We start from the raw sequence: 23864 nt of genomic DNA, 5'->3' as shown, positions 1-23864 counted from the left end.
TTTTCCAGGCTGAGCCCCTTCCCAGCTCCCTCAGGCACTCCTGGTGCTCCAGCCCCTTCCTCAGGTCTGTTCCCTTCTCTGGACATGAAGGACACAGGCATTCCAAAGGACATTTTAAACTACACCACACAACTACATTTAAGGAACTAGGTCTCAGTCAGAGTGGGAATCTAGCAGCAAATCACTCCCTAGAGCAGAGTTTTAGCAGCTGCTGCCACAGGTCTCACCCAGAAGCAGAGCAATGATGCATTAATATAACCCAGTGAATGGGTGTTACTGAGCTGATGGCCCCTAAGACTGACCCACAGCTGGAAAAACCATAAAATTTCTATTGGTACATTACCAAAACTCTGCCATAAAGCATGGGATTGATGTTGAAAAGTCCTGCTGCTGTCCCCTGCTACCAATCACTGAATTAAACCATGTGATTCTTTAGCACTCTGCCTGTGAGTGGTCAAGCTTAAAAGTAGTGTTGGTTTTTTGGATTAAAAATAAACACAAGTCACAGGGCATTACCCCCCAGCTGATGTCCAGCATCTGCTAAACTCAGAAAATAACAACAGACCCACTTGTGTGCCTGAATCTCACCTTTAATCAAAATGGGATAAATCTGTGGGGATTGTTCCTTTTTTCTATCTTTTTTTTTTTGAGATCACAAAGTATTCATCTGTAACACTGAGCATTATGAGAGATTTCAAAAATATTCACAAATATTAATATTTGCAAAGCTTGTCACAAATCTTTAAAGATCTAATAAATGAGTTTTTAAGCCTCTGTAAGCAAGGGTGGGGGAACATCTGCACTTTCATCTGTTTAAGAAACATGCTATTTAAGGAGTTTTAAGCTATCACCATAGCTGCAAAATTTTTAAAAGCAAAAACAGAGAAAAGGGAATAATCCTGTCCTCTAGTCACAACACTTCTCCAGCCTTTTCAAATAAAACCCCTCTGTGTTTACTTGTGCAGAGACAGCCACTGTTGGGAGCCATGCAAACACATAATGAGTGTTATTAAAATGCAGCAGCCTTTTCCTGAGTGGCTGCAGCTCCCTGCTCAGGTTTCTTGTACCACCGAAATCCCACCACAGAAATCAAATCTTGGCCCAGCTCTGCTCCCCATTCTCCAAATCAACACTGGCTGCTCCACATCCCCTCTCTTGCTCACTTTTAGGACATGGTCAGTCTGTCCCTCCAGTGTCCCAGCCTGTGCTGGCCCCAGCACTCCTGCAACAATGCACTGAGATGCTTTAGGGACCTGATTCATCCAAATAATGACCCAGCAGCAAGTTAGCTTTTCATTTTAAAATGAAAATTCATGGGAATGAGGGGCTGCACGGGGGTGGTCCCAGCTTAGGTTGGCCCAAATTGCCTTGGGAGCCGCTCCACTGTGCCAGAACACCTTGAATGTCCCCCTGGGTGGCAGCCAGGTACTGGCACAACTTTTCTTAATTCCTAGAAGCCTCTAGGAAAAGAAGGGGGATTAAATTCCCCAGGGGGTAAGAACAGGTTCCTCCTCAGCAGCTGGTGTGTTGTTATTTGTGATTCACTGGAGAAAACCCAGGCTGACCACACTGGACCTTACAGGATGGATGCTGCACCACAGCCAAAGCATATCCTGGATCTTTGGGGTGCAGCACCAGCACACAGAGCCCCCGAGTTCTATATATGGGGTCTCATCTTCTTCCTCTCTGTCCCTGGCATGGCACAACTACAAGAACACAATGAGTTGAATGAATCCCAATAATGCCTCAGCTTTTAGCTTTTATAGTCTGAGCTTCATATCAGGGCATGGTGAGCTCTGTGCACAGAGCAGGGAGACAAAACAATTCCTGCTCCAGCTGGGCACCAAGGACAAATGATCCAAATCTCAGCCCAGGAGCACAAACCCCGTGGGCTGGAGAGAGAAAAACAAGCAGGGTGGGACTGCCTGGGCTAAAGCTGGAATGGGACAATGAACTGCAAGGTGCAAATGGAGCAGAACGGATCCAAGGGAGAGAGCCCGGGAGCGCTCGTGCATTTTGGGGCCATTTTGGTTCATCTTGGGTGCAGCCCTGGCTGGGCTCTGGTGCTGCCCAAGGTGCATCCATTGAAGCCTCCTAATGAATCCTTACTTGTATTTTTTAGCTCTATCTAGTCTCTGATCCAGGTCAGCCTTCTCAAGGCATCACCAAAACAAACCAGTCTGACCTTCTGGGCTCCACCCTGGCTCCCAGAGGGAAAAGCCACTCCTGGCAGAGACAGCACAAAGCCTTTGTGGGGTTGTGTCCCACCACAACACTCAACACAGCAGGAAGAGGAAGAGTATGAAGGGCTTGAAGGCTTAAACTGTGTGAGGGTGAATGTCAATGATGCATCTGAAAAGAAAAGGGCTTTGCATAATTCCTCACAGCCCTTCTGAAGGAACTTAATCTCACATGCTAATTTAAATCTGATAATTCTTATATCATGCAAGACTGGTTCAATTTCTTAAAGGCAGCTGGGTCCTGAGTCTACTTTTTATGTATTTTTTCTGTTGCTGCCCCTTTATATATTTGCTTAAGGAGAAATGACATTGAGATCTGTAAAGGTCAGTTGTTGATGAGACCTCAGAATGGGCAGATATAGGGTGGAATCAGCTGGTTGAACTTATTTTTTAGTGCCAAAGAGGCTTTAGGTCTTATTGTTCTTGTTGCTAACATTTACTGTAGCAGCTGTAGGCTCTGAACAAAGCTAGGAAAAATCTGCATAAACACACATCATCAGGGACAGAGTGAGATAAAGCATCCTTTTTAAAAAAACCACGTGAGCAGGGGATATGGAGAGAGGATAAGTGATTTGCCTCAATTCACGGGGAGGTTTTGTTGTAGAGACAGAAATGGAATCTCTCTCAGAGGTCCCAAATTAGCACGTTAACCTTAAGTTTAGTTTTGCATCCATTTATGCTGAGAAATCTCACTGAGAAGAATGAAGGGAAAAATACAGACCTTGTCATCCAGAATAGGCTCGCACTGAGAGTAGTTTATCTTGGAAGCCCATGTCCCATTGCCCAGGCATTCTCTGTAGGCATTTCCTGGTACAGACCAAAATAAAAGAGAGATGAACACCCTGTGCACGACTTAGAACAGCTTAGACATTTCACAGGTTCAAGGCAAGACTGACAGAACAGATTATTTACAAGGCAAATCAACTTATCCCACCTCTGTGATGACTGAAGCAACCCACTCAGGAGAGGAGAAATAAATAACAAACACATCTACAGACCCAGAGTATTTAAAGGTGTTTATTAATAGGGTTTTTTTACAGAATATCAATTCAGAAGACAGCAAAGGTGTGAGAACACTGCGACTGAAACTGGTGTTGTCCCAAGGTGCCAGTTCTCACAGATTGTAAGCAGATATCACAAATTACCAAAGCAGAGATTTAATGTCCAAATTCAACATCACCCTGCAGGGCTTTGGGAACTCCATGTGGCAATACTGGGGTAAAGAGGGGAGTTCAATTTCTGGCAAGCACTCTCTTCATCCCAAGGAATTCCAAGAGAAAACTGCATTTTTCCTGTACAAACCTTCCTGCACTCCTTAAAGGCACATCCAATTCCAAGCAAGAGGCTTTTGGTTTTTTCCATTTTTATTTTGAACTGTTTCTTAGAAACAAGAGAAGTAAAATAAAACAGGAAATCCAAAAAGATCCCCAAAGGACCAATACAGGCAACTTCCTGATGGACTCCTCATGATGTTGTTGCTGCCCTTTACCCAGTTTCTTTTTGGGCCTTTGCCACGGTCATTTAGTGCAGGAAAATCAAATGGTCCTAAATGTGCTGCTGACACCAGCCTTTGAAAAAGGTCAAGAGACTTTTGAAAAGGTGCTTTTGAAGAAGGTAAAAAGACTTTTGAAAAGGTCCTTTTTCTTACTGAGAAGGGAAGTCAACAAATAACAGTCCCTGCAGATGCTCCATGTGACACTGTACCCACACAGATCACTGAATTTCATATTGCTGGTGTCTAGTTGCACTTTTCCACTGTTTCTTTTTGGAGTGATGAGGCCAAACTAAACAAAACAGTCCCTCAGTGGGTTCACTTGGTAGGATCTGACTTACATCCCTAAAAGCCCTTGCATTTGTCCCCTCCTTTGGCCAGTGCTGAAGCTCCCTGTGCAGAATTGTTGCTGACTTTGAGCCTCTGTTGCAAACTCCTGACTCTCCAGATGAGCTGATGCTTAGTCGGATGCTGAGTCCCACTTCCAGAGTACTGCTCATATAAACCATTATTTTATTCATTCAAACCCTTGTTTTACTCATTCTGACTCTTCATTTCCCCTGGTTGTATCCCACAAACACAATCCACACCCTGAGAGGCACTGGGGATGCACAACCCACATCAGTGCAGCTCTCTGAGCTACCACAGCACATCTCCCACAGGGTGAGGGCATGAACAGCAGGGGGAAAATCAAACTCTGAATTTCTCTTGTCCAAGATCTCCTCCAGTATCAGTCACTTCTCAACACCAGGTGCCACTGCTAATTGATACCCCACAGTAAAGGTTTTCTTCTTTTTCCTTTCCTTTTCTCCTTTCCTTTCTCCTCTTTCCTTTTCCCTTTCTCCTTTCCTTTCTCCTCTTTCCTTTTCCCTTTCTCCTTTCCTTTCTCCTCTTTCCTTTTCCCTTTCCATTTTCTCCTTTCCTTTCTCCTCTTTCCTTTTCCTTTTCTCCTTTCCTTGCTCCTCTTTCCTTTTCCCTTTTCTCCTTTCCTTTTCCTGTTCCTCTTTCCTTTCCCTTCTCCTTTCTTCCCTCCCTATGTTCCTTTCTCCTTCTCATTTTCTCTTTCTCTCTCTCTTTTTCCCTCTCTCTCTCTTTTTTAATGACAAGATGCAGCTCCTTTATCCAGTGCTTTAAAGGAGAAACATCTCATTTATTGGGTGAGGTTAGAGCTACACTGGAAGCACCTGGAAGAAGTGGCTCTTGCTCATGCACTGTGTGCTAAAAAACACTGGATTAAGTTCAGTTTTTCTTAATGATTGTCACAAAAAAAGAAAAAAAAAGGAAGAATCATAATGGAGAACTCCACTGTAGAAACAAACAATGATCACCCAAGAAGAAAAGAACACTTAAATGATCTTTCTAGGGCAACAAGAGCTAATAATAAAGAAATGTAGCTATTAGCACTATTTTTTTTCCTAGTTGAAAAACAATTGTGTAAAAATCTCATTTTCCTAGACAAATGACATTCTGAAGAACTCAGCATACTTTCTCTTAGAATTTCCCCTTCCTTCCTGACTTTATTCTCAAATAAAGATTTGGTGGTTATAACATGTGGTTATTTGTGCTCTGTGTGCACTTGCACTTGTTCATTATATAATAATATATTAATATTGTATAACATAATAATATATTGTTATTGTATGACACAATAATGTATTGTTATTTAGTAACACAACTGGACAAGGAGAATGAATGTTTATGCAAATGAATAATGAGCAGTAGATGAGTCAGGATGGCACAGGCAGCACTCAGCCTTTATGCACAGAGCTCTTGACACATCATCCAATATTCACTCCTGGGCCTCAGTCTATGGTCTCTCCTTCCACTTTAAAATGTTGACTTCATTTTGTTGTAGATTTGTGGCTCTTGGTTTCTTCTGCTTAATCACCAGTGCAGGAGACAGGCAGGGAGGTAGAAGGGAACTGCCTGGACAGAAAGGAATATCCAGGAGTGCTCAGGGCTTCCAGCTTGCACAGAATGGATTTCAGCCCCTCCAGGCTGCAAATGCATCATCCCATTTCCCCAAGGGCTGACTCAGGGGTGTTGATCAGTCACGCTCCACCAGGAAAGCCAAGGACAGCAGGCAGAGCCCAGACACACTTTGTGGTGTTTTCGGGGTCCGAGGACAAAGGAGGAATTGAGAATCTGACTCCATGTTCTTAGAAGGCAAATTTATATTATTATATTATATTATATTATATTATATTATATTATATTATATTATATTATATTATATTATATTATATATTATTATGCTAAAACTATACTAATGAATGGAGAAAGGACACAGACAGAAGGTTACAAAGAATGATCATGAAAACTTGTGACTCCTTCCAGAGTCCAACACAGCTGGACAGTGATTAGTCATTAAGTTAGAACAATTCACATGGAACCAATCAAACAACCACCTGTTGCATAAACACTCTCCAACCATATTCCAAAGCAGCAAAAAACAGGGAGAAGCAATCAGATAATTATTGTTTTCATTTTTCTCTGAGGTTCTCGGCTTCCCAGGAGAGAAATCCTGGCAAAGGGATTTTTTCCAGAAAATATGATGGTGACAGCACACAACAGCAGCACCAGCATTCACAGCTCTCCTGGACTCTGAGGTGATGTAAAAGGGGCCTCCACCCCTGAAAAACCTCATTCCACACTACAAAAAAGGCAGGTAAAAAATCTGAGCACGGCTACAGCAAAGCCTTGGCAGGAACACAGCTGGGATACCCAACTCTCCCTGAGTCCAGCTCTTGGGAAAGTCCAGCTCAGTCTATTATTTTATAGCTGTTCACAGAATATATCCAGATAAACAACCTAACACCCACAGGAATGTCTCACTTTTATGTATTTATACACACACACCCACGCTACAGAGAGCCTGAACTTTATTCTTAGTGGACTAGAAACATTTAAGAGCAAGTGAGAAATTCAAGGTGGAGAGCAAAAGTTCCTTGAATGAAGAAGAAAATAAGAAAATTAGTGTTGCATTGTTGGTTTGTTTTGTTTTTTTTTGTTTCTGCTAAGGTTGGGTTGAAGTGTTTGAGATGATATTTTGTGTTTAGATTTAGATGTTTATTATTTCTTCTTTATACTATAGTTTTATAAGTTGTGAGTTTTACAGCATTTTATTTTCTGTTATTTTATAACAGACAAAATGCAAATCCCCAAAAATACCACTGACACATAATATAATTAAAAACTTAAAATAAACAATAAGAGAGTAACTTAAACTCTCCATACTTCAAACAAATATTAAACAGCGTTTTCTACAATAATGATCTAGTACCTTATGACTACAGATTTTAACAGATTTCCAGATAACCACCACAATTTTAACAGATTCACAATACATACTACAAAAAGTCAAATAAAGAAAAACTCTTACCACATTTAATAAAGTCTTATATAGAAAATAGAAACATTATGAAAAAAATCAGACTCTGATAATCACAAATCTGTCTGTTTGCAGGGCAAATGGGACTGTTAAGGAACTCCAGCATATTTGTTGTTTCAATAAAAAGAAAAAAAGAAAAAGCTGATCAACCCAGAATTGAGCCCATACATCAATAACAATGGAAAGTGCTTTTCATCTGACATGGAAGAACATGAGAGAAACTCACAGACTTTTATTTACCCATTTGAAGGTTTCCTCACACTCTGGTGTTTGAGAAAGGGGGGAGACATCCAAACTCTGTTTCCAGTTTTCCCATAACTCCCCTCAGCATCCCTGCAACTCAGCACCACCATTACCAGATTAATTCTGGGAAAACTTGCATGGGATGAGAGCAGTTTTTCACAAATCAGCTCAAGGACCTTTATCCCAAACAGAAATGTGCCTTTTATATATTTAAACCCATGTAAAATGAATTCCACCTTGATTTATAACACTTTATTAACAACATTGCCAGAGACTCTTCTGAAGAGCCCTCAGTGTGTGTCTAAACAGAAAATGGAGCAGAAAAATCCAGTATTTGTCATCCCAGCTGTGATTTGTCCCCCCCCTGAGAAACCACTGACATATTTTTACTGTGAGGGTGACAGAACACTGGAACAGGCCTAAGGAGGTCTTGAAATCTCCCTTTTTGAAGATACTTAAAACTCTTTTAAGACATGCTCTGGGCAACTGGCTGCAGGTGCATCTCAGCCACCCTGTGGTTCTGTGTCTAACTGCATAAAATTATCCTCTGGAACAGCCTTGAAACACAGCTCAGGTACAATGTTCTACATCAGTTTATGAGGTAAAACCTAGCCCTTAATTTCATTTCTAACTGCAGATGATGTTGCATTCCTAGCCCTTAATTTCATTTCTAACTGCAGACGACGTTGCGTTTCCGAGTTGGGTATGCAAAGGGAAGTGTTTGATGAGTGGTATTTTGTATTTTTGTATTTTTCTTTTTTTATTGACCCTGTTGAAGAGCACAAAGCCTTTCAGGTAGTGGTAACTCAATATGTATGGATTGGCCTGGTGGCAGGCTGGTGTTTAGTCAGTAAAAGTCCATTAAAAGCACGACACAAACAGGAGACAGCAGCACTGGGTGAAGGTAAATGGATGTCACTCTCAGCAGGAAATTCACCACCTCCTCCCAGCCATTAGGGAGTGAAAGACAATTCCAGACACTGCATGCAGGCACTGCCATCGTGGACCTTGTCCCTGACTACTGGGACTAAGCTGGTTTTGAAAGAGATTTTATTTGTCTTGCCATGTTTCATGCAGATGACTTTTTGGCAAGGTTTACATTTCCAGTTATCATTAAAATGGAAATCTGGATATCAATGCCTCTTATATGGCTATTTATGCCTTTCTCTGGCTATTTGTGCCTTTCATCTCCTAGATTCTATAGACTGGCCACAGAATCTTGAGCCAAGTTCATCAGCTACTGGAGTGAAGGGAATAAAGAGAAAAATGAATAAATAAATAAGACAGCCTGTTAATCCCTGAGCTGAGGGCACGTGGCTGCTTTGGCAGCTTGCTGATCCTTGTTAGGTGTCAGCTGAGCTGAAATGAAGGGTCCATCCATCAGAAAACCAGCATCCCCCTGAACACACTCCCTAGAACACACAGGGTTTTGGTAAGTGGGGTTAGGGGTGACTGTGGCATAGACTCAGGAATTTTCAGTAATTATTTTGTAAAACCACTACAGACAATCTGGTAAATCTCCCCACTGTGATTCTTTTCCATTGATATCCTCTATCTACATTTTTTCCTCACTTTTTAAGACAACTATTAAACTGGTTTTGCCTCTGACCTAGCTGAGCAATATGCCATCCTTTTCAGGCTAGGTTAGTTTTGCATATTTGCCACAGGTGGAGTTAAACTTTGTAATTTTAGAATACCAGCTTGCAGCCAGTCTTGTCCATATCTCTCCAAGCCCTTCCTGCTCTGGCTTCAGGGCACAGCCCAGCAGCCCATGGTGCCCCCAACATTAAGGTATTTATGCCAAATTTCCCAATGGAAAAGAAGCCCAAGTAAGCGAGATTTCCCCTTAGATATAAATTAAAATAGTCTCTGTGATATGCTGGTCTGTGAAATCAGAAGAAACAGTGGAGAAACTCTGATTTTTCTCAGTGTCATGATTAAAGCTGGATGCCATTTTCTGAGCTGAATAAATGGATTTTGAAAGGCACAGTTTTGGGACAGCAAAAATGCCCAAAATGTCCCTGTGCTGAATGTCGCAGCTCAGGAGCTGCTCACAACATGGAGCTCAGCTTTTGTCTCTTCCAATACTGGATTTCATGAGGAATTCAAACCCAGTTTAAGGGATTCCTATTTTCCAAGGAGTTCTAATCACTGGAACATTGCAAGATTCTCCCAGTGTCTCGTCCAAACAATTTGTATTCATTTAACGTTCAAGACATTTTGCTTGGTATTAGGCAAAAAAATTTTTCTCTTGGGTACTTATCCACCATGATCCCCAGTAAATCCAACAGGAACTGCATGATACAAATTCCTCAGCTTGGCTGCCCAGATTTCACAGGCGTCTGATCAAATGAGACAGAAAAAGACCTGTGTTGCATAAGGCACACATCACTTCATGTATAGGTTATTCTTAGCCCCTTTTCAAAGCCTCAGAAAAATAGCAAGCTTCTAAAAATAGGGGCTGAATCATGGGGCTATAAATTATTTATTCATGTGCCACACTCCCTCTTCGGTGCTTTATTTTTTTCTGATTGTTGCAGTGACAACTTGAGCCAGGTAGGATTCACAAAGCATCAGGACAATTGCTTACTATTTCTAGAAATTGTAAGTGACAGCAGCATAGAATTGTGACATCCAGGAGACTGGAATAAAAATAAAAATAATCTCTCTCCACATATTTTATTTGTGAATGAGGGATATTCTGACAAAAATAAGGAGAGGCAAGAACAGTTATCCAACTGATGCTCATTGTACATCAGCCAACATCAGTTTGAAAGCCAAGAGGTTTTCTCTGGATGGCCCAGCTGGGTTTTTTTTAATTTGTACACAAATATAATGCACTTATAGGAGAGTCTTGGAAGGCAGATAAATCATAATTTAGGCAAGAAATGTTCCCCTAGAAAAATATTTCTAAACTCAGCTCTGTCTGGCTCAGCTCTATGTGTCCTCAGGCTTTCAAGCCCATTAGAAACGTTGATGAGGTTTCTATTGTTTTCCTTTGCCAAGAAATCCTAAAAAGGTTTGCAAGAACCTCGAGCAGACTAATTATGCTCACTTGCTGCATTGATTTCCCATCAGATGAAGAGCTCAAGTGGCTCCCCCAGGTCACAGAACAGGTCAAAAGCAAAGGCAGGAACAGAACCGTGCATTGCAGAAATTTAGAAGTGTAGAAATTTAGAAGCTCCTTCAGAGTTTAGACAAACATTCTGTGGGTTTCTAGCCCAAGGCACCCTCTGTTGGACCTACAGAGATTGGGACGTCAGGACAAAATATTCTGAGGCATCACAGAATATTCTGGGCTGGAAAAGGCTTTAAAATGATCCAGTTCCACTCCCTGCCATGGCAGGGACACCCTCCACCAGACCAGGGTGCTCCAAGCCTTGTCCAACCTGGTCATGAACTCTCCTTGGGGCTCCTGGCAGTGGCACTGGAAACAACCCATAGACTGAAGAGTGCAGAATTGGCAGAAAAGTGCCTCTTTTCAACCTTGTTCAGTGAAATACCTGCTAATGTAAAGCTTCTCACGAAAAATCCCACATGTTCTGTTTGACTTGCTGATCCCCACGTGGTTCACCTCAGGAAACACAATTTCTTGCAGTATTTTTCACTCCTCATTCCTTCAGGGTTAGCAAAAACTGTTCCATAAGAAACAACTTTTTATAGCAAATCCTCTATTTGTTCACAGCTTCATTTTGAATTGTTTCAGGATTGAGGGGTGGGCACTGACAGGCAAATCCCAAAGTTGCCCTTTCCCAATTCAATCACTCCTCAGAAGGATGATTTAGGATTCATCCTGGAAGCTGCCTTCCTCATCTCAAATTGCTTATAGCTGTTGTGATAACTCCCCTATTAATAACTGAATAATAAAATAATTAGTATTCAGTTATATAATTATTACCCCTATATAACAATAATTTCCTTAAGAAATTATTTCATGACTTGTGATTGAGGAAATTCTAATTCTGGAATGTCAGGGCAGGGCTGTTACATAAACAGCTGAGGAACACCCAGCAGACAGGGAGAGAAAAGCCAGTGAAGAGGCTCAGCAACACTTGACAAATGCTTGTTAATCCTGCCAGCAGCCTCCCAGAGCTTCCTGCAGTCTGCAGGTAAATCCCTGAGACAGCACAAACCCAGGTGTGAGCATCAAGGTTTCCAGCTCAGACCTCCATGTATCTTTTAGAAGAAATACAAAAGAGGGAGATTACAAAGCACAGGTTATCCCTCAGGTTATCATCTTTTGCCTTCACCTGGTTTTCAGCACAAGAAAAAAAAAAAAGAGAAAAAAAAAGCCCAGCAAAATATAAAAGTCAAATCAAACTCCCAACCCAAACCTGTTTAGTTCTAGCTGAAATGAAATCAGAAATTGTTTAACTCCCCAAAACCCTGTTGAAAATAAAATTCTGGCATTCATGCTGGGCTTATTTCCACACCCAGCTGCTCAAATTAATCTCTCCTGATAGGCCAGGTGTCACACACAGAAAAGGAGATGCACAGACATCACCTGTACTTCAGCAAGTCACCAACACTTGGGTTGCTGGAAACTACAAGAACACCCAGGAGAGTCTGTGGGAAATGGATTTATGAAAAATTTTTAAAGTTTGATAGAAGATTTACATACTATGCATTTGTATGTAAACTTTGAGATAAGAAAGATTGACTTAGAAATGTTATGGAATAGGATATTTATTGTTGAGAGAGAAATTGAATTATAAATAATTTTTGAAGGATGGTTTTGTAAATAAGATTAGGTATTTTGGAGAAACAGAACTATGGAAGATGTACTGTAGTAGCACTTATAAGGGATAATTTTAGATTATTGGTTTTCAAGTAGTTACAGTATGGTGTGGTAAAAGTTGATAGGTTAAGAAATGTTTATAATGTATTGTAATTAGGAAATAGTTGAGTTTTGATTGTGATGGTCCTACTTGTCCTAGTCTTACATTGCTCTCTACAGTTGAGCTCAAGATTAATTCATTTCAACTCTGATGTCCTGATGCAGATGCTGATGTGTGAGTGAAGGCTCCAATGTCCATGGTGCCACAGAGACATCCAGCACTATTTGAGGTCACCTGTCATGTCCATGGTATCTCAACCCAGGCCATTAAACTGTACTAAATCCCCAAATTTAAGCTAATTAATTGATCCCAAGATTGCAACCCATGGATCAGATTCAGCTGATCCATGGCCATTTGCTTTATGGAGCAGAGCTGCTCTTCCACTGACCCCACACTGACAACAGGAGGGATTTAATCACCTACAGCAAATAGAAGCATCTTCTCTCCTAAATTTAGGTGCTTGGGGTAAACAAAACACTGGCCTGGATGGGTCTGTAATTTGATGTGGAACAATTACTTGATGTTTATTTTAAAGACTTCTCTCATTTGACTCTGGGTAATGCAATTGTTTTAAGGAAGAGGCTATCATCCACTTGTGTTTGCATGGATCATGCACAAATCACTAGCAAAGATGCCCCAGCCCAGAACACTTCCACCTGTATGGAGGGGGAACTTGCACCTACACAGCTCCCTAAAAAACAGAAAGGTGCAGTCTAAGTAAACGTTCTTCCTGCTGGCAAGAGGTCATTAATTCTCCCTTTGTTGTGCAGTGGCACTGAATCCCTGCAGAGCACCAGGAGGAGGAGAGGCATGACCCAGGGCTGCAGCACCATTTGTTTCTGAGCCTGACACACCAGGAGAGCACAGAGCCATCAAACTCCCTCCCTAACCCCCTTCTGGAAGGCTGGCTGGGCACACTCTGGTAATGATGCTTCATCTTTATGGTAATTGCATCTTAGCTGAAATTCAAAATTCAATTAGTCACCTGGCATAATTACTGAATGCACAGAGAGATGGCAATGGTAATGAGAGGTGTAACTGCACTTTATTACCTGTAGTAAAGCACTGTGGGACTGAGAAACTCTGATTAACACAGGAGGGAGAGGGAGAGCAAAGGAGCTGGAGGCTGGAGTTTAGGACAGATGACTGGAGAAGACAATTTGCACAATCTCCTGAAAGAAAGGAGTGTGTGCAGCCTCCCTCTACTTTAGTTCTTGCCTCAGCAAAGTGGGAATGGGAAAAGCAATTTTATTCTCACAGAACTTCCACTGCCTGGAATTTATTCAGGAATTTATGCAGTCACAAAAGCAAAGCAGAGCAGCTGCAGGAATGGCTCCTGATGGAGCACAGAGTCAGTGTTCACTGGGAATAATCCTGACCTGCTTTCAGAACTCTGCAAAAATAATGAGAAAGGTGGCTGAGAAAAGGAGGGATGAGAACAGGTTCCAAAATGCACCATTCATGTGGTATTTGCCTGGTAAGGTTCAAATACCTTTTGTCAAGGAATTCACATGAAACCTCTGGTCCAGCAGCAGAGGCTGTGAGGGGAAAGCAGCACACAGGAGAGACAGGAAATAAGAGGTGAGAGAAAATACCACACACAACACAGGGAATGAGTTGGGATAAAAGGCCAGGAGGATCTGCAAAACCCAAGTATTATCCCTGAGTCAGCACTGGGGGTTTGCCTACACCAGAAGAACCACAACAGTTGCTTGGCCTTACAGGGATTTTCTTTGTTAGTTGGTTTTGGGTTGGTTTTTTTTCCCATTTCAAACCACTGTCCAAATCATAGATCCAGCATTTATAAGAACCCTTGCCTTTTAAAAACCCCAGACCTACAGGATGATTCAGACAGGTCCTGTCACACTTGCACATTTTGGGACGTCAGGATAAAAACACAACATCCGCTGCTGCTCGTGCTGTGTGTGCTTGCCAGGAAGCTCCTGTGCCTTCCCCAAGCCTAAATATTCATCAGGAGAAGGCAGGCAAGAAACAGACTGTCTGCAAGACAAAAAAAGCCCTGCACACATCAGACCAGTGACCACTTGCCAAAGCAGCCCCTGCCAGCTTTCACAGCAAAGCACAATATAGGAACGTAAGAAATTCCAGATGTTTCTTGGCAGATATGAACCCTTTCTGCTGAACCACATTTCCCCTTCCAACAACATAAGTTTAGAAAGGGGATGAGAATGGGCAAGTTCTCCCAATTTCTGTGAAGTGAACCTAAGCTGTGTGAATATAACCCCTTTCCTAAACAATTTTACAGGATAAGCAAAATATTCAGCAACATCACAAAGCTGAATTCTGACTGTGGAGATTGCAGATGTGGGGGTTATAAATAGCTTCTTTAGGCCATCAAAGATTAGGTTTGTTTGAGATGAGAAAGTAAAGTCCCTGCAGATATAAGGAAATACAATAATTCCAAGTCTCAAAAACCTTTTACAGACACTAATAGTGTTGTATTTTCTGTGGGCTGTCCCTCCACATAAATTCCTTTTCCCACTGGGCGAAGGATAAGGTTTAAAAACAGCTCTTGTCAGGAGAAAAGCAACACCTACCTCAGATCCTTCTTACACAGCCACAACAAGGAACAGGAAATTTTCATTAAATAATTTACAAGAAGGAGCACTGGGCTTTTGAGCTCCAGTTTTGTTTCCCTCTCAGGTCTTCTCTTCCCATCCTTGAAAACAGTGTCAAACAGTTTATGGAATTATCACCCAGCACAGCACTGCTATGGGGAACTCAGTGTCCAGAGATGCTTTATGTAGTAAGGGCAAGTGAGTTTATAGATAAGCAATTGCTAGGCTGATGATGATACTTGGATTTAAAAGTTCACCAACTGCTTAACCCCCCCAGGCTCCTCTTTCCATATTTTATATTGTTGCTTCCATTGGTGCATTTCTAGACTTTCCCAAAATACAACATGGAATACGAATCATGTGCCAGTCCTTCCCTCCAGGACAGCATTTATTGAAACTTTAAGTGAGATCAGAAACCTGAGAGAAATATTATTTCCTATAATGTTTGCTAGTGCTGTGCAGACACCAGGAAATTTGGTTTGCAAGTGTGATATCAAAAAGGAAGTGAAGAAGTAAGAGATTAATTTTGAGAGGGAACTGTGAAGGACCATATTGTTCTGTAAGGGCTGTTTGCATGCCCACAGCACCGTATCAAGCAGCAAATGCAGATCAGAGATATGCCTTTGGCTCTCTGAGGGTGAGATGGGACTGTCTGCACTGCTCCTGGGTGCTCTGCTTCAGCCCAGCTTCCCAAGACATCTCTCAGCCCCCACACAAATGATCCTCCTCAAGAGATTCCCCCATGCACAAGGAGCTGAGTGATCAGGAAGACTTTGAATAATCTTCTGCAGAAGGCAGCTGGAAAAGAGGTGAAGAGGCTGTTCCCCTGCTATAAACTGATTAATACAATGCATCTCTCATTTGGGAAGCCTGCTGTTATGTGGGAAGGTGCTTTCTTATCACCTGGTAATGATTGTCTCTCTGGGGGTTTGAAATGCCATGGGAGGGAGAAAGGGAATTTTAAAACCTCTTCTAATTTTATAGCACATAAAATGCTGTCAGCACATGCTGTGACAGTCTAAGAAAAGCATTTCACCAGCTTCATTTCTTGGCTAAACTCCCTGATGAATCTCAAGATCCTGAGCTTATTTCAAGCAGGAATGATAAGTGGGCCACCTCTGAACCATCCCATGTGGTTTTGGGTTCCCTGCAGCCTGGCAAATGTGGGGTGGCAGCTCCAACATCATCACACACATCTTTTAAAGATCCGTATCTGTGATCTCAGTGCTGCCTGAACCACTCAAACAGCTCTGGGAAGTGCAGGAATCAGGGGGATTCACTCTCCATGCAGTTCATGATGGTAAGGATGTGGATGGAAAGGATAAATCCTCTCATGCTGGCACTGAACACTGCACACCTTGCACAGCTTTACATGCAGGGCATTAATCTCAGGCATCTCATATAAATCTCCTCACAGTACAAAAAAGGACAGAACAGCTCTCTCCACCTCATAAATATTCTAGACCCCTCTCAGAGCACTAAAATGACACCTGTCACTGTTTCAGCTCAGCTCAGTGTTTTCCTCAACATTCTCTCTATACTTCACTTTTTCCCTTTTTTTCTAAAGCTGATATGAAGATCTTCTCTTCAAATCTAGAAATTTCCAGACCCCAAATTTGCTGGTTTAACCATGCCACAGATTTATGTACCACCTTCCTGGGATGTGACAGTGTTCACAGGGGTTCTTGGATGAGGGAAGAGATGAGGATCTGACTCCATGTTTCAGAAGGCTTGATTTATTATTTTATGATATATATTACATTAAAACTATACTAAAAGAATAGAAGAAAAGGTTTTATCAGAAGGCTAGCTAAGAATAGAATAGCAAAGAATGATAACAAAGGTTTGTGGCGCAGACAGAAAGTCCAAACCAGCTGACTGATTGGCCATTAATTACAAAAATCCAACATGGGCCAATCACAGATGCACCTGTTGCATTCCACAGCAGCAGATAATCAATGTATACATTTTGTTTCTGAGGCCTCTCAGCTTCTCAGGAGGAGAAGATAAAAAGATGTCTGCGACACTGGGACATTGTCCTGGCATAAATACTTCCTCCAGGGATTTGGAAATGGCACAATAAATGTGATCTGGACTGAAATTAAATAATAAAAGTGGGAAACAGGGCAGTCCTTTTATGCCAACACCATCCCCGAAGAAATGCTGCATCCAGCAAGGACATATGCCAAGAACTGGAGGTGCAGGAAATATTCCAAGTGTTCCAAAGAGGATAAAAGAGTTGGTGATGCTTCAGCACTTCCCAGATTTAGTTTAATACAGGTAACTGCACGAAGAGCTAAAGGGAGGATGCTGCAGAAAGCTCCTGCCATTCAAAGCTGGATTTCCTTGCTCCTTAAATACATGCTGGTTTCTTGTTGTGCTGATGCGGAAGATGGGCACTAAGATTGGTTGTTTACAGTGACAATGCAGGAAGAGTTTTAGAAACTGGATGGGAAAAAAGGTCTCTTAAAAAAGATTTACCATCTCCTTCAACAAAGAGAGCAATTAGATCAGGTAAAATATGTTTGGAAGTGCTCATTCACCTCAGAGAAATGTTTAGTGCTCATAATTCACTTCCACTTAACTGAGACTCTGCCATTTAGACATTTACTGACTTTGGCAACAGATTTTCTCAGATCTTCTCTTATGACAAGAAAAACTACTGAAAACTCATGCATTACATCTCTTACACTGAGGCAGATTTATCCTCAATGCCATTTGCTTTTCAACTACAAAATGAGCTCCCCAAGAGCAAATTGAGTGAGCAATATTTAACCACTGGGTAGTCAAGTGAGGACTGCTTAATTGATATTCTCCTTGGTACCAAACCATAAAACCTTAAATCCCAAGCTTGCCACGAACAACTGTGGTGTAGAATACAAAATAAAAGATGTTGGAAGAAAAAGATGCTTGAACGGGCAGATGAACTGCTTTGGACTTCAAAGAACTCAAAGTGCATGAAAAAATCTGAAAAGTGTTAACACTTTTCAAATTAATTCAGCTTTAGACTTCCTCTGCCAAGTAATAATGAGCCACTGACTTGTATATCAAACGTGGGAAAGGTGATATGGTGATACTAGAGCTGTTTCCTTTGATAGACGAATTAAAAGGTACCTTCATTTTTTTCAAAAGGTAGAGTGAAATATTGATTGCCTCTGAAGACCAGTGAATTATGTTTTATGGCAAGAAAAGCCTCCTGTGCACATCATGAATGGAGTATAGAAAAGCTGCACTGTATTTTTGAAAAATATGCTAGCATGAAAGTTTAGGCCTATTTTCAATTTAATGAGAACATGAAAAAAATCTGCAGTGCAACATAAAACCTCTGCACAAATGTGCATCCAAATTCTCAAGCCTCCTCTCTAAGAAAAACAAGCAATTACTTAACAGTTCCACTAGAAATGCTCATTTTGGACCAATGCCTTAAGGGATGAAGTGCTGTTCTATTAAGCTGTGTTTGTTCCCTTTTTTACCCTATGAATTTTATTTTGAAACACTGAAATAGGGAAACCCAGCTTGTGTCCAACTGCTCTGTGACCTCCCATTACCAGAGCAAAGCCAAATGGCAAAGACCTTCTGGAATACCTGCAGTTCTTCCTTCAGGGTGCATTTGCCACCCCTGAAAGAATGAAATTGCAAAGGTGGATCAGACCTTATCTCTAGACAAGATAGGAGGAGAAGATTAAAGAAAAGGGGGAAAAAGGCTTTTAAAAAATGATACAAAGGTCCATAGTGCTGCATTCTAATTATCAGTTCATAAAATACACCTAAATAATTCTGCAGCTCCCTCTTTTGCTTGTATTGCACTGGTGCCTCTCCAAGGAGCCTATCCATCCTCAAGATGAGGTAAAAAGCTTTGCTCACTTGTTTTTAGTCACAGAAACAGCTCAGATGTGGAGTTGGGATTATTGCTAAAGATGGACATGTTCAGAGAGTGATTTGGTCCCTTCACCTTCCTCTGTTGACCAGAACTGGAGTTCAGAAGACTTTGAGGAGTCATCACTCAGAGATGGCTCAAGTTCAGTGAGATAAAGCCCACCTCACATGGACAAAACCCCCCTTATTTTGAATCTTGAGGTTCAGTGCATCAGTTTTCTAGCACTAGGCTTAGAAGAATTCTACAGTAATAAAATGTGAATGAAATTGTACATTCTCTCAGGATGGGCTGGTGTGGCAGGATTAACTGAAGTGCACACGGACCATGCAGAAAGCCACAGCCTGAAGAGATGTTAACAATTCCTGAGTCTGGGCTTTGATCCCTCCATGATTTTAGCAGGTGTAGTGAGGGATTAATACCCACAAAAGAACATTTTGAGTCTTAGGAATTGGAGTCTTTCTACTGGAGTGGCATCTGGAGGCTTTGCACAGCGCTGGCTTCACTTCCAGCAGCAAAGCCTCAGGCAGAGACCCAGACCCTTGTGGTGCTGGGATTGAAAACAGCACCTTTCCAAAACTCCTGTGAGCTGAGGCTAGGAAAAAAACAGTGTAAGAACAGGAAACTGCAGGTTTGGTGCAGGATTCAAGCCAGGCAGGGAGGAAGACCTCGAAGTACACAACAAAAAACCCCAGCTCAAAAATCACAGCTCAAAAGAGTGATGGCCGCAACAAGCACAGAAAGGATGGTTTCTACACAAGTGCTCCCTGTTGGACCCCTGGCTGCTGAAAATTTCAGATTTCTGTGCTCACAGCACTGAGCCCCAAGAGAACACTGCATTGACCTGAGGCCGTGGAGAAGCTTCCAAAACGGAATGATAGAACTGGGATTGTAGGTGTGGAGTTTGGATAGAAGTGTGTGATATCACAGGGTGGGAAACTCAGAGTTTAAGGGTTTAGAATTCAGTAATAGATATAAAGCAAGATGGAGGTTTTAGGGTGGAGGCTGGTCCTTCTTCTTCACCTTCCCCTCCATGGGTTTGGGTGGTTTTGTGTAATTGGAGAAAAAAGTCCCGATTGCAGGCCATGGGTGGTGAGTTATTGGGTTAAAAGTAAAAAATATTTAGGTGCCATTTCTTAATTAGACAGTTTATCCTTAAAAGGCCTTGCAGACAAAGCAATGGGGCTCCATTTTTAGTTTGTTAGAGTGGAGTGCTGCAGGACTCAGGGTTTGTGAGACTGTGACAGAGATAAGAACTGATAAACATCTGAATCTGAACAAGAAATTCCTTCTCATGCACTTAATCCCGACCTTGGCAAGAAGTTAAGACTTGAAACTCCTGACTCATAAAAAGGAGGGCAGTGAAGATGGTGAAGTGTCTGGAGGGGAAACCTTATGAGGAGAGGCTGAGGGCACTTGGCTTGTTCAGCTGGAGAAGAGGAGACTGCGGGGAGACTTCGCTGTGGTCTTCAACACCCTCCTGAGAGGCAGACATGGATCTCCTCTCTGGTGATGAGCCCTGAGGGAATGGCTTGAAGCTGAGTCAGGGGAGGTTTAGGTCAGAGATGAGGAAAGGCTCTTCTCCAGAGGATGCTGGGCATCCATAAATGAGGCCCTGTCACAGACATCTTTCATGAAAATCCTTTCCTTAGGATTTTTTCCTCCTGAAAAGCTGAGAGGCCTCAGAAACAAAATGTAAACAATGATTATCTGATGCTGTGGAATGCAACAGGTGCATCTGTAATTGGTCTCATGTTGGATGTTTGTAATTAATGGCCAATCACAGCCAAGCTGGCTCAGACAGAGAGTCTGAGACACAAGCCTTTGTTATCAATTCTTTGCTATTCTATTCTTAGCCAGCCTTCTGATGAAATCCTTTCTTCTATTCTTTTAGTATAGTTTTAATGTAATATATATCATAAAATAATAAATCAAGCCTTCTGAAACATGGAGTTGGATACTCAGCCTGGGACTCCTGTGAACACTGTCACACTGCCCAGGCTCTCAGGGAATGGGCACAGCCCTGGGGCCGCCAAGGTTCAGGAGTGTTTGCACAACACTCCCAGGGATGCACAGGGTGGGATTGTTGGGGTGTCTGTGCAGGGCCAGGAGTTGGACACAAGGAACCTTGTGGGTCCCTTGCAGCTCAGGATGTTCTCTGATTCTATGATTCTGTAAATCCTCTCCATAACCAAACCAGAGATTCCCCATCCCTGGGAGTGTTCCAGGCCAGGCTGGATGGGGCTCTGAGCAATCTGGTGTAGTGGAAGTGTCCCTGCCCGTGGCAGAGGGGTTGGCACTGGATGATCTTTAAGGTCCCTTCCAACCCAAAGCATTCTCTGATTCAGTGATTAGGGAGTTCACAGCTGAACCCTCATTTCCCCTGCTGTGCCTCATAAAGAGAGATTTCTCCCAGAACAGTTCCCAGATGAAACGTTAGTGAGTAAAAGATGACTTTACTGTCACGCAGCTACAACATCCTGGAGTAGCTGGAGTAGTTCCCAATAATGGCTTTTAAAATTAAATGATTAACAAGATTTTTTTTCCTTCTCAGCTGTCTGATCTTAATTATATCATGTGAAATGAGATAATTTGATGCACCACCCTCAAACACTTCTCCTCTTAAAATAGAATCTAAATCTTTCTATAGATAGAAGATTCTTTAAGTAATTACACATGAAGTGTTTAGAAGAAAATGTCTCTTCCTTTCCTGTGCACAAGAATTTATCTTTGGATTAATCAATAGAAGAAGGCTAGCAGATTATTCTAATGACAGTACAAAGGTAATTAAAATTTGCTCTTGTTATTTTTGAAACACAAAGGGGATACAATATACCTCATGTAATATTTTCTTCTGGTCATCTTCTGTGAAATGCAATTAATCACTGTAATTATAATCATTGTTACATGACTGCACATCACAAATATGTCAGGAAGAAACATTTAACTTCAGAGAAGTACTTAGGATTTAGTTCAGTCTGAGAGAACAACACAGCTCATTATCTCTCTAAACAGATTTACAGCGCAAAATGCATTTGCCAATGATTCCAAGGGCCTCTGTTACCTTTGTACTGAAATAATTTATGAAAATCACTCACAGGATGCTTCAGACTGCAGGAACTGCTGCTTGATTACAAGCGACCACAGCAGTTTACAAACTCTCCTTTACTTTTATTTTCTCCTTTGTTTTTTACCACTTTCTTTCCACTTACACTTTTCCCCACCCTGAAATAATGCTGTTTATGATCTGTTGAAGCGACTGGCCTCAGAACTGAAGCACTGAGCTACACTGAACACATTTGTAGGAGGGTTTGGGCAGCAGTTTAACAGCCAACCCTCCTTGTGATAACAGAGAGGAAATTTGATTCACAAATGCTGCTGAAATGGCAGAAACTGAAGCTCCTGAAGCTGAATGGAGATCATTCAGTGGAGGAAAGCTTGCAGGTGTCATGGTACAGCTCCTCAACAATGGCACCACACTAGAGCCTGAGGTCCTCAGCTAAGACAGAAACTCTCATTACTCTGGGATTTTACGGACCGTGCCAAACAGGATATGTCATGTCAAATAACACCAGAAACTTCAGGGAAGTTTAAAAATGTTTCTAGGGAATGATGATACCACAGATCAAGGCTTTTGTTTCAATGAAAAATGACTAATTTTGATATTCTTTGAAGTGAGACGACTGAGCTGGAATTTCATGTAAAAATAGCATCACTTTAGTCTGGTGTGTCTGTTTTGGGAAAGGATATCTGCTACAGGCAGAGAGAATTTCTTCATGACTTCACTGAGAGATAAAAATGTCTCTGAGTCAGCAATCTGGATCCTGACTGTGCTCTGAGACTGAAAACCAGGGAGTGCATTTAGCTACAAACCACAGGCTGGATTTAAAGCACTTCCACCTGGCGTAAAATAAAGTCAGAGATGACATTGAATAAATATTCCAATTTAAAATTCCAATCAAATGCCCCAGTTTGCCTTCTGGAAGCCTCTCCCTGGGACAGCAGCCTGTGTTCTGCAGCATTCAGCCCTCCTAAGTGCATTACCAAGCTTAGAGAATTTTGAAAAAAATGTCAGGATGAATATTCCTGCATTAATTTGATGTCCCCCTGGGGTGGGATGGCCCTGGCTGACTGCTAGGTGCCCCCCAGACCTCTTGCTCTCCACCTCTCCTCATCAGAATAAGGGGATAAAATAAGATGGAAAACTTATTTTAGCACAAGAAAAAGACATTTGAGTGAGTAATTAACAGTTTAGCTAATTAATTTGGCTCTGTCAAATGTGGGGACAGCCCCTGATCACCTCTTTTCAGAATAACCACTCCTGCATTCCTCTGCTACCAAGCCTTTGCCACATTAACGCAGCACAGCTCCTCTCTTTCCTCTCTGGACTCCCTTCCCAGTAGTTGCCTGGGGAAAGTATTTTCCAGAGTTTGTTTAGAGCTTATTAAAAAAAAAATCTGGTCCTTAAGCCCCACAGCAGTGCCAGCAAAATGAAGCTAATTTTGTCATCAATAATCAATAATCTTGTCCACACAGAAAGAAGCAAATAAGAAGTGCTGGTTTAATGGCTGGACTTGATCTTAGAGGTCTTTTTCACCCTGAATTTCACCCATTATTTTGTGAAGAGAAGACCGCAACAAACAACAGCACAGCAACAAGTCACAGTGTTGCAACAAACAAAAATAATCTTCTGCCTGATCATGCAAATAAGAGATGAAATCAAGTCTTCTGTGAATCATTTGCTTGTATTCATGAAATTCATCTGAGCATTCAGGACACTGCTACAACTGCAACTGAAATCTACTTATTAAAAAATAAGTCTCTGTGGATATATTAGCAATTCCAAAAGAACACACAAATGTCTGGAGATCTTTTTCCCTATCAATGATCTGATGGTCTTATTTAACTCTTTTATGCAAAGTTTCTCCTGCTGAGCTTCCTGCCAGAGCCTCATGTCAAAGGCAGGTTTGTGTGAACTGTTATTACATAGCACCACTCCTTCATTACAAAATTACATGTATTATGTGCAGCAAAATTGCATAATCTGTGTAATTAGCTCATCACAGTGACTGCTGGCAGTGAAAGCAGCTGTGAAGATTGGGCAGAGGGGAGAGCTAATGGCACCATTCAGGAATAAGGACTGCACCTGGAAAACTGCCTGCCCCAGCCCTCTGCCTGCCCTGGAGCACAGCTGGGACCAGCACTGC

At 41.8% G+C, this 23864-nt stretch overlaps 1 protein-coding gene across 4 annotated transcripts in view; it reads right to left on the bottom strand.

Annotated features, from left to right (window-relative positions):
• The window catches only part of CRHR2 (corticotropin releasing hormone receptor 2), a 151230-nt gene that overhangs the window by 64072 nt on the left and 63294 nt on the right, over positions 1–23864 (bottom strand). For all 4 annotated transcript variants that reach the window (XM_074544469.1, XM_074544343.1, XM_074544401.1 and 1 more), the window contains one exon: positions 2962–3047. In XM_074544469.1, coding sequence (XP_074400570.1) covers positions 2962–3047 — 86 coding nt within the window. Of the gene's footprint in view, positions 1–2961; positions 3048–23864 lie in introns of those variants that run through there.

This window comes from Zonotrichia albicollis, chromosome 1 (assembly GCF_047830755.1).
Source record: "Zonotrichia albicollis isolate bZonAlb1 chromosome 1, bZonAlb1.hap1, whole genome shotgun sequence".
Classification (NCBI taxonomy): Eukaryota; Metazoa; Chordata; class Aves; order Passeriformes; family Passerellidae; genus Zonotrichia; species Zonotrichia albicollis.
This window is presented reverse-complemented; position numbering and strand designations above follow the sequence as displayed.